Source organism: Mastigoproctus giganteus, chromosome 14 (genome assembly GCF_048544385.1).
Source record: "Mastigoproctus giganteus isolate SK-2022 chromosome 14, ASM4854438v1, whole genome shotgun sequence".
Lineage (NCBI taxonomy): Eukaryota > Metazoa > Arthropoda > Arachnida > Uropygi > Thelyphonidae > Mastigoproctus > Mastigoproctus giganteus.
Window position 1 is genome coordinate 33,832,740 of NC_143588.1, and position 12,411 is coordinate 33,845,150.

The 12,411-nt window shown below is 39.4% G+C and overlaps 1 protein-coding gene across 4 annotated transcripts in view; it reads left to right on the forward strand.

Moving 5' to 3' along the window:
- The window catches only part of LOC150075057 (transducin beta-like protein 3), a 472,089-nt gene that overhangs the window by 220,675 nt on the left and 239,003 nt on the right, over positions 1-12,411 (forward strand). For all 4 annotated transcript variants that reach the window (XM_090388931.1, XM_090388932.1, XM_090388933.1 and 1 more), the window contains exon 12: positions 2,689-2,893. In XM_090388931.1, coding sequence (XP_090245057.1) covers positions 2,689-2,893 — 205 coding nt within the window. The remainder of the gene's footprint in view (positions 1-2,688; positions 2,894-12,411) is intronic.

The following is a 12,411-nucleotide window of genomic DNA, read 5'->3' on the forward strand; positions in this document are numbered from 1 at the left end:
CCCTTAATATGCTCCGCTCGCTCTCCTCTTTATCTTGGGGTGCAGACCGATGCACCCTGCTATGGCTTTATCGTGCACTTGTGCGATCCAAATTAGATTATGGGTCCCAAGTATATAGTTCAGCCAGAGACAGTGCCCTTCGATGGCTGGACCCTGTCCATCATCAGGCTCTACGTATCGCTACTGGAGCATTTTGAACATCCCCTGTCCAGAGCTTATACGTCGAAGCAAACGAACCACCGTTATCGCTTCGTCGTAAGCAGTTGTCTTTAAAGTACGCCTTAAAACTGAAATCCCTGCCAGACCATCCTACGTGGCCATTCGTTTTTGAGCCACGATGGGAAAATTTGTATAGCACCCGTAAGACTGCCAATCGTCCTTTTGGTATTCGTCTCCAAGAGCTACTCAAAGAACTTAATATGAAGGTAGACAAGGTTGCCCAAACACCAAAGCAACCCTTTCCACCCTGGCATGCTCATTTCCCGGCATGTGACTTATCCCTTAGAAATTGGGGAAAGTCGGACACTCCATCATCGGTCTACCTGCAGCTTTATTCAGCACATCGAGCTGAACATTCCGACTTCGCGCCAGTCTACACAGACGGTTCGAAGTCGGAATCATACGTGGGATGATTCCGACTTCCGACGTGTAGTGCTGTCTTTACAGACAGCACTACATCTGAGCAGATTCCCTCTGAATGCAGTATCTTTACTGCAGAGCTGCATGCCATAGAGTTAGCCTTGGATCGCATTAGTGAATGCCAATACCAACGGTTCATTTTATATTCCGACGCTCTCAGTGTGTTACAGGCTTTAATATCTGTGAGGTATAATCCTCATCCAGTTCTGTCTAGCATTCAGCAGAAGATTCACGTTCTCCATGAACGCGAATATGACATCTGCTTCTGCTGGATTCCGAGCCACATTGGGATTAGGGGAAATGATTTGGCTGACGCCGCAGCCAAATCAGCAATTCCCAATAATAACTGCTGCCTGTTAGTCCCCTATACAGACTACAGGCAAATAGTACAGCAAAAGTTACATTCCCAATGGCAGGATTTGTGGAATAGGCAGACTGCGAATAAATTACATCGTATAAAGCCTGTAATTGAACTGTGGCAGTCTAGACTGCGCAGGATTCGTAAGGAGGAAGTTGTTCTAGCTCGTCTCCGCATAGGACACGGTCATCTTACACATTCTTTTTTGCTGAGGGCAGATGACTCTCCTATGTGCGAGAACTGTGGCACAGTTTTATCCATGAGACACATTTTAATTGATTGTCCAGATTTTAGAAATATCTGTCTTACCGCTTTTAATCATCTGACTGAGCCGTATACACTCAGTCAGATTTTATCCGACAATGACAATGTGTCAGCTGTTTTTAGCTTTTTAAAATCAATAAATATTTTTAATCGAATATAAAATATACACTTTTCCTTTATATATTTATTATACCTTTGGACATAGTGACCTAACTAATTAGGTCACTGAAAGTTTAAACTTTTTTATAAATGACATGGTCTTGGCACATTATAGCCTTAGTAGCTAATGCGCCAATAAAACCAAACCAACAAAACCAACATCTTCTTATGATTTGGAAATACTAATAAATTGTGTTTCATTTGCCTATGTCAAAGAAGTTTCTTTTCCAAGTATTGCAGGTGATAATAAAATTATCACCTGCAATACTTGGAAAATTCTGGTGCACAAATGCTTGGAAACCTATTTTGATGATAATTTACTCTTTACAACAAATCCTGAAAAATATTTATATGTACTGCTTTTTCAATAAAACGTGGTTGCTATGACAGAGTCTAGTTCATAAATTTAACTTGACTATTATCTCAAAACATATTAAAATATTTTTGTAATCTTTTCATCTTTTATGCCATAGCTGTGTGGTCCAGAGCTGCTTAATGCAATCCATATAATCTTCTAGGTGTTGAATACCAACTGCTAAAATGGGCTGATCTTAAATTCGGGTTTTAATTATACAATCACTAGAATAACTTATAGTACAACCTTAGGTTTCCTGAATTCATGGAACTGATTACAGTAATGCCTTTGTTCCTAATCCAAAAATACACAACCAGGACTGTCTTTTCTCTTTCCATTTAGAACAGAATTGGGTAGTATATTACTCTGAGTAAAAAAAAAAGTTTACCTTCCTCTTGTACTTTTAGATAACTCTTCATAGTAGCATCCAATGATCCAATTGTAGGCCTCATTAAACAAATTAAAATCTTCACTCTTTTCAAGAGAAAAAATATACAAGAGAAATTTTTTTGACAGTCAAAAATTTAACATTAACATTTTTTAATATTAATAAATGAAGTATGGCCTGTATGTTTTTATACTGTTTAAATATTTTCTCCTTTCACCACATTTCTGTATTACTTCTATGAGAGACTAGAAACTTTTCAACACACACACACACACGCACACACACACATTGGCACTATTAATGTATTTCCTATCTAAAATTACTTTATTACCTACAGCTTTTATGACTTAATATACAGTGTCTGTGTTTAATGATATTGTTTCTATGTTAGAAAAACACTTCTGATTTGTGTTCCTTAAAAGTATTTTAAATGTTTGCTTTGATTGCTGGTAATTATAATTTTTATTGTAAAAAACAAATGTGAACATTATAATTACATTAATTGTTATGTATTTCTTACTTTAGACTAAGTATGCTATTTATTTTATCTGGCGGAAATGATACCACCCTCAAGCTGTGGACCCTGCCTAAGGATATTCTTGATTCATCTCTGCAGGGTAACTTGGTTGCAAAGTATACTGTTAGTGCCCATGAGAAAAGCATTAATTGCATTGCTGTTTCACCAAATGATAAAGTTGTTGCAACAGGTTCTCAAGACAAGACAGCCAAGGTAATAATAAATTTATCAAATTCCTAGCTGATACTGAATTCAAGGTAGTTGGTATTGAATCTAAACTCAGTACATTTGTAATTTTAATTATGGTTGTGAGAAAATTTTGAGTCTTGAAGATTAGATTTTAAAATAATTAAAATCTAATCATTGCCATAACAAGAGCATAATCCACTTATTTTAAAATCTGAACAATGTTAGTTTTAAAATAAGTGGATTATGGTGATGAGGAACTCTTCTGGAATGCATAAAAAAAAAGAAGTAGATCAAGTAGTCTGTCAGGTTCTAGTCCATAGAAAGCCTAGAAGAAAGGCACGTGAGTTGAAGACACACTTTTTAACAATATTTGCAGTCAAAAGGAAATTTGACTCTGAGAAATGTTAAGAGAGTAAGGTAGCTATAAAATAAGTGATATCTTATAATGAACTCAGAGAAGTGTTTTTTTAGAAAAGCACTGAGGTAAAAGGAGGGAAAGGCTCCAGATCAGGTTGGTATATATTTAGTCATACTTAAAATTACTGTGTGTATGTGTCAAACCATTTGAAATGTTAATGAGCATTCATTATCAATTTATCATTAACATTCTGATGTCTGTCTTCCTTATTTCTAATTAATCTGTAAGATTATTTCCAGGAAAACACAGTTCTGATCTACCTAACTATAGGATAGATAAATTCCACACACTGCTCATCTCCAAAAAGGAGAATCCAACTCACACACACACACACACACACACACACACACACACACACACACACACACACACACACACACACACACACACACACACACACACACACACACACACAAGAAAGATGGGCAAAGAAGACCTGCCATGGCAGACACTACAATGACCTCATCAATATACTACATATATAATATGGCTTTGAATGCATGGCTCACTAGCAAGAGACTCTTTCCTGAAACCAAAGGATTCGCAGTTGCCATCCAAGGACAGGTAATCAGCAGGAAATATAGGAAATTTCTGCTACTTGGGTAGTTGAAGTGATGCATAAACAACCGCTTTCATACTCTTAGATATTTAGTCAAGAAATATTTTTAGATTAAACACAAGGAAATACTGGAAATACATCACTAAGAACCCCAGAGTGATGGATGATACATGTCACTGATGCCACCTGACCTCCATAAAAAATCCAGTACTTCACTGTCATATGCAGGTTGATCAACCAGACGGAGTACACTCATAGAAATGAGCAGGGCAACTTGATAATACGACAGACAAATTCCATACACTGCTCAAAAGTAACATTAGATTAAAAAAATTTGTACCATATTACAAGTATGAAACTCAAGCCGTACAAGAACTCGCTGCTCACAAACTATATTTGGACCCTGACAAAATAATAAACAAGATGGCCCCACAGAACAGAAAAGACATAACTATCATTGATAAGTAGAAAATGGTTACCTAACTGATTGACATAGTAGTGCCCAACACCAGCAACATGTAGAAAACCTACAAGGAAAAGATCAGTAAGTCAGAGAGATTTTGCATGTGGAACAAGCAACGACCATTCCCGTCACCATATAAACCACTGGTATGGTGTGAAAGAGTTATGCAAGAGCTTAGCAGCAATATGTTATGTTCTGTTCACCTATAGGAAAGAGACTTTCTCAATTAATAACAGTAACTGGACATCATTCAGATCCCATGCACCTCTTACCATTACCCTTTAAGGGATGGGAAAGAAATGCAATGAAGAAGAAAGAGAATAAAAATAATTATTAATTTGTTATCCTCTTTTTCCTGATAGGTTTTTCAACCACTGGCATTGTACAAAAGTGTTATGTAAGAGCTTAACAGCAGTTGTCCTCCTATAGAACACCTACAAGGAACTTCAGAAAGTCACAATCCTGAATATATGTAGGATAATCAGACTTCTTCAACTAATAACAACAGTAACTTGACATAAAAATCACCCCAAGCACCTGTTACCATTAACCATCACGTAATGGGAAAGAAATGCATAAGGAGTAGAAAGAGAATAATTATTAAATTATATTATTTTGTTATCCTCTTTCTCCTGATGAGTGTGTGGAGTGATTGTTTTTTCGGTTACTGTTATTGGGTGAGGAACTCTTTGACAATACTACAGGTGGTCAAAAGCGTGTTTTTCTGGTGTTCCATGTATGTGTTCTCTGTGATGCCTGTTGCTGCTACATTCTAATGGAAGCACTTTGGCACCATGCTGACATTTGACACAGTGATTGGGATAGTCATTACTTGTTCCCTTTGCTGCATTTCTGTGACTTCCCGTCGTAGGTCTGTGTACTTCCTGATCTTTTCCTCATAGGATCTCAGGAGGTAGCTGATGTGGGCCACTACCTAGTCGAAAAAGTAGATAGTCATATTTTTGTCCATGAATGTTATCTCTGGTTGGTTGTGCCGAATCATCTTGTCTGTTATTACTGCATGATTCCAGTATAGTTTGTGAGTAGGGGTGGCTCGTACTGCCTGAAGTAGTTGTAATCTGGTACACTTTCATTGATCAACTGGTATTTCCTAGCTAGCTTCTGATGTTTTATCCTGGCAACCTGGTCATGTCTATGAGCGTATTCCGTTTGGATCTCCCAGTGATGTGTTCGATTGGTTTCGGGACCACATGGCAATACCGACATGTGTCATCTGTTACCCCAGGGCCCTTGGCAGTGTATCTCCTGTAGTTATTGGTGTTCGTTATCTAGTCTTGAATGGTGACTACGAATCCTTCGGTTTTGGGGATGAGCTCCCTCTCCTGGACGTGCATACGAGAAAATCTTATCTATGTTTCATCTATTCTTGATAGAAGTCATTGTAATGTATGTCATTGAGTGCCTTCTTTGCCTATCTTGCTGTCTTTGTTTCTTTTCTTTGTGTGATGGGGAGGAGGGGGGCTTATTGCTGAGGTTAAGCACTGCATGCTGTTTGTATAGCTTGATAGCTTGTTGCTATGTTTTCATAGCAACAATAAAAAAAAAAAAAACTTGACGTTTCGCTCCAAATGTTTGTCTAGTCCTGCCTTGAATTTATTTAAGCTGTCAACTTCTACGATGGCAGATGGAAGTTTGTTCCAGTTACCCGCTGGCTAAACGCAAACTTCCACACATGTTCTGCGACTGTCTTTACTCGATTTCAATTTATGCCCCCTCAGGTTCGTAATCTGAGCAAGCTGAAGAATCCCATCAGCATTGACCCTGAACAATCCATTCAAAGCCTTATACACCTCAATCAGATCACCTAGAAGGTGCCTAGTCTCCCAACACTGTAATTTGCAAAACTTAAGCCTTTCTTCATAAGAGCAACTTTTTGTTTCATTCATTAATCTTGTTGCCCTTCTCTGTACTCCAGCAATTCTATATTCTTCCTAAAATGAGGCCTCCAGACCTGTATACTGTATTCAAGGTGTTGCCTGACCATTGCCTTATACAGAGGTTTGTTTGTTTGTTTGTTATTGGTTTTTAGGAGCATTAGCAACTAAGGCCATATTGCTCTGGGGAGATATGCGGTGGCCATTCCTTGATCTTTCCGCATCCTCCGTATTTAGTGGTCACAGGCTCGAACCACAGTCTAATCAAGAAGCGTGTGCTACGCACTGCTACTCCTGCCCACCTTTTCCTTTTCATTCTCTACTACCCTGAGTGTAGTACCACACAGGTGATATGTTATGCTGCGGTTTCTGCTACCCATATGCAGTACTTTACATTTGTCAATGTTAAACTTCAATTTCTACCTCTCAGCCCATCTGCTCAACTTAGATCCTGTTCTAGTAGAGTACTGTCATTAGTGTCATTAATAAACCTACAAACCTTCATATAATCTGGAAACGTGGACATTAAGCTTTATATATCTTCATCAGTATCATTAATAAATATAGAAAACAATGGAACCACCATTGAACCCTGGGGGACTCCACTAATAACATTAGTCCATGAAGAGCAGTGTCCATTGATTACCACTCTGTCTTCTCCCACTCAACCATCCCTTTATTCATAGCAGCAATTTGCCCTTAATGCCATACTGATTCAGTTTGTACAGTAGTCTTCCATGTTCAAAACACTGCACCTCAGTAGCCAGGTGGGCAGGAGCAGCATCGCGTAGCATACGCTTCTTGATTAGACCGGGTTTGAGCCCGTGACCACCAAATACGGAGGATGCCGAAAGGTCAGGGAATGGCCACTCCATATCCCCGGAGCAATATGGCCTTAGTTGCTAATGCTCCTAAAAAACAAATAACAAACAAACAAACCATGTGCAACACTATGATTCACAATTATTTTTTGCATCTAGTTCCTCTGTGACCACATCATATCCAATCAAATTGGTCAGACAAGACTTCTCCTTAACAAACCCATATTGGGTCTGAACTATAATTGAAGTCTTGTCTAGATGATCCTGTGGTGCTTCTTTAACACATGCGTCCATTAATTTCTCCCAAACAGAATTTAAATTAACAGGGCTGTAATTACTTGTGTCACCCTTTGATCCTCCTTTGTGAATTGGAATCACATTTGCACATCTCCAGTCCATGAGTACCTCCCCTGAGTCCAAGGAAGCTCTCATAATTATGGCCATGGGTTTACTTACTTTCTTTGCTGCCTCCTTTTTATAACTGTCCAGTTATAAAAAGGAGGCATTAATTTCTTATTTCTGCTCCACTTACTCTCAGTTATTACAAAATCATTTATGATGTGTAAATGAAGATGCGAAATACACATTCAGTTTGTTAGCTACCTGAGAAGGATCATGAACAGTTGAACCATTGATACCAAGTGGACCAATCTGATTCATGCCCTATCCTTCTAGAGTTTACATAAATGAAGAACTGTTTGCTGTTTTTCTTTGTATCCTTTGCAAAGATTTCTCTTAATCTGCATTTACTTGCCTAACCTAATTTGTAACTTGATTTGTTACAGACCAGCTTATGTCTACTATAGGCTTCAGTGTCACCTGTTAATTTATATGTATCCCATTTATTTTTCTTCTCTGCCACGTCTCATTAGTTAATCTGACATCTATTTAGGCCTAAAGCTTGAACGATATTTCTTAGTTGGTATGAAAAGCCTAGTAAGTTCCAAGATTAATTCTTTGAGTGGTTCCCATTTAGAATTTTCTGTTGGTAACATCATCAGTTGGTAACACTGTATATAATTTAAAAACCGTCTCAGACCACTGCAGTCACTTTTATGAAAGCAAAAACCCTTCCCTTTACTCCTGATGGTAGTTACCTCTATGAGTAAATCCCAATTCAGCACACTGTGATCACTGCCACCTAGTGGTTCCTTTATCTGCAGATTCTTAATGCGTGAAGAATCACTACTGATAATCAGATCAAGAGTACTGCTCCCTCTGGGTGCGCCAAACATGCTGCTGTAGAAAACAATCATCCAATAAATCCACAAAAGCCTTGTTAGTGTGCGAGTGACCAACCCACAAGTTCTAGTTAATATCTGGGAAATTAAAATCTCCCATTATAAGACAGTCTGATTTACTGGCCCACTGTATTTCTCTGTACCTTTGTTCATTATACTCATCAGTATAACGTATAACACACTCCTACTCTCAACTTTTTTTTCCCAGTGCTTATGTCACATCAAACTGACTCAACACTGTACTGTCCACCCATGTCAGCTGGCTGCACTTCCTTAGATTTTGTGTTTTTCTTAACTAATAGCATAACCTGTCCTCCCTTCCTATCCTGTTTATTCTTTCTGAACCTACTGTACTCCCCAAATTCCAGTTCTGCATTCCTTATATCTGTGTGATACCATCTCTCTGATATCCCAACAATATCTGCCTTTGATGATTTGACCAACACCTCAAGTTCATCAAATTTATTAACTAAACTCCTAGCATTGGTGCACACACACAAGTATACGTGCACCTCTTCCTCTTCTTAGCTACCCTAACACTGCCCATTTATTTACTTGTTCTGCGATGACTCCCAGTAGTCTCTGAAATTTCCTGCGCCTTGTTTTCCAGTTTGTTGCTCATTCCAATTGAAGCAGTGCAAGAATCACATTCACCTCTGCCAGCGGCTACTGTTAATCTATTAGTCTGTGTATCCCCCCCCCCCCCAAGCTAGCAGTTTTCTGACCCACCTATCATTGCCTTGATAGCATCAGCAAATATTCTAGTACCCTTTCTATTTAAGTGTATCCCTTCCCTGTAGAAGCAGTCTCTCCTGTTAACAAGCATAGACCAGGCTGAGAAAAATTCTACTCCATGAGCCCTGCATAGGACAATTATGTCCCATTCCTGAGAACTCTACAAACATCAAACAAGCAGTACATTTCAAAAGGCTGTGATTCAGAGGACAGCCACTCTCCTCAGTTCTACCCTGAGCTACTGCACTCCCACTACCTTGAGCCTTTTGCTTTGCTGCTTTTGTCTGAGGCATGATTTTGATTCAATATCAATACATTTAAAAAGATAAGACTAAACTTATATCATAATGCAATAAGAACAATATATATATATATATATATACACCGATATACACATTATGACCAGCGAGTTGGTATGCAAGTCACATGCACACACTGCAGGTGAACTACAGTGTGTGCATGTGACGGGACACGGTATAAAAACACCTGATACTGAGCTTCGTTATTCAGTGTTACTCTTGTTCTTCAGCTGGGAAAGGCAGCGGACTGCAGCGAGTTTGATATAAGCCAAATTGTTATGGTCAGACAACTGGGTCAGAGCATATCTGAAATGGCATGGCTGGTGGATGCTCACGGTCAGCCATGGTTAGTACCTCCTGAAAGTGGGCCAAGGAGGGGAAACCCATGAACAGCTGGCGCGATGTTGGACGACCACGGCTCATCAATGCTCGACGTGAGCAAAGGCTCTCCCGGATGGTAGATGGCAACAGAAGGGCGACTGTGGCGCAACTCGCTGGTAATTGGAATGGTGGTGACAGGAGTAATGTGTCACAATACATAGTACATCGAACCCTGCTTTAAATGGGGCTGCATGGCCGCAGGCTGCTCCGAGTGCCCATACTAACCACGGTTCACCAGCAACAGTACCTACAGTCGGCATGGTACCATCAAAACTGGACCTTGAATGATTGGAAGAAGGTCGCCTGGTACGATGAATCACGTTTCGTGTTGCACCATGTGGATGGCCAGGTATGCGTGCGTCATTTACCTGGGGAAGTGAAGGCACCTGGATGCACCGTGGGACGAAAACAAGCCAGTGGCGGTGGTGTCATGCTCTGGGCGTTGTTCTGCTGGGATACCCTGGGTCCAGTCATCCATGTGCTTTACATTCTGACGTCTACCACCTATCTAAATATCATTGCTGACCAGGTAAACCTTTTCTTGGCAACAGTCTTCTCCTCTGGCGGTGCCTTCTTTCAGCAGAGTAATGCGCCATGCCACACCACCCGGATTGTTCGAGACTGATTCGCGGAACATGAGGAAGACTTCCAGGTATTGCCCTGGCCTCCAAATTCCCCAGACATCAATCCCATTGAGCATCTATGGTTTGTGTTGGAACAGCAACTCCTATCTGTAGCATCTCAACCACGGGCCTTGAGCCTTATGGGAGTTAAATGATCTGTTGGTTATGTGTTGGTAACAGATACCACAAGGCACATCTAGAAATCTTGTAGTGTCCATGCCTCGCCGGGTATGAACTGGTTTGGGTGCATGTGGAGGACCAACATCATATTAGGTAGGTAGTCATAATGTTTTGGCTCATTGGGGTATATATATATATATTTCAGTACTAAGTTTTATCTCCTACTGAGTTACTTTATATTAATTTTGTATCTCCTATCAAGTTTAAGTTAATGTTACATTTTTTAATCTAAATGGTTATATGTATTAAGTTAAAACGTTATAGTTGTATAATCTAATTATTTATAATAGATAATACATTTAACTATCTATTGCTACCCATGTTGTTTGAACTCTCACGCAGAGTTATATATGCCAAATTACTTATTCTAAAAGCTCTATGAATATTACTGTTGTACGTTACGATCTACTTGATAAGTTAAATTATTAAAACATGTAAGTATTGGTATAATTTATAGTTTATAATCTGCTGATACTGATTTCACTGGTACAAGTTACGTATAAACTTCCATGGTCTGCTATACCAATACGAAAACAATGGCGGCAGATAGAAATGCTATTGTTGATTCAATTTCAGCAGAAATTGATTGTGGTTTTCTATGCAGTTACAGGGCTGAGTAAAGAATAAATCCACCAAATTAATTAGAAAATCACAAGAGAATACTATATTACTAAATTTTAATGAAAAGTTATACAAAAATAGTAATTTAAAATCAATAAATGAAAAAAGTCAACTTTGTGGCTTTGAACATGTCTGGCTCCCACTAGCCTCTTCAGCAAACTCCCAACTTCTTAATTGTTTTATTCTGTTGTTCAGTGAAGTCTGTCAATCCCTCTCAGTCTCTTGATGGCCAATTGCAAGGGTTTTGCCAGTCCTTGGTTGTTATCATCCTGGTCTATCTCATAATCCAGCTCAGTGTTGAGCAATTATCTCATATGATTATGGAATCCAGTCTGTGATTCTGAAGGAATACATTTGTATTAGGACTGCTTAGGTTTTTATAGCTCACTATATTCCGGCCATTCATTTTTGATATTAGCAGCCTCTCAGTCTCTGTTAATATTTCTCAGTCAGGCTGGCCTTGATCTCCTTGTGTTCTGACTGGTAAGCATGCATCATGTGTAGGCAGCTGATATTTTCAGTCGACTGAATTCCCCTAATGTATTCCATAGGTCTTACATTTTTCTTGGCCAGATGTCAGTGCTGAACTCTTTGTTGATACAGAGTAGGCGTTACAGTTGATTCTCAGTTTTTGCATAGAATGTAATATTTTCCATGCCCATCAGGGAGGGAGGCTGTACAGATTCTACTGCCTTTCTTTTAGCATTTATCCTTACTTGCTATTGTTGAGCCTGGTGGATAGTGCATTGAGTGCTAGACAGAACCACAATGGACTCAGAGCATCTGCCTGGAATATCCTCTTCTGATGGTGACTGGTCCAGATGTGATGTTCTCAACTTTCTTGTCCTCCATTTGGGCATTATTGCTTCTGGGGAATGTGTCAGTGTCAGGTTGATTTTTGAGATCTTTAGTGTCTCTATTAGCCAGCAATAAAGGCATGCAGTTTAATGCATTGTGGCAGTGAATGTAAGCTGTGTACAGGTAGTGATGCTTTTTTGTACATTGCTCCATAACTGCCAGTGGTTGCTCCTTGCATCCTTTGCTCATCTGCTTGCATCACTTCTGCTGCTTGGCCATGATGCTCTCCTCCCAGATGGTCTTGATATCTTCTTAATTTTGCACCTGACCAGGATCTTGTCCATATTTGGGAGGCAGTTAGTCATCTCCAATTTGATGGGTTTATCCTTAGCCTTCAGACAAGTGATTTCTTGAATCGAAGATTGGGATTGTGTCAGGGTGCCTAATGATCTGGGTGGACTGCACCACTGGGTGTGTGCAGCTGAACTTCTTGCATCAATAGTTGTGG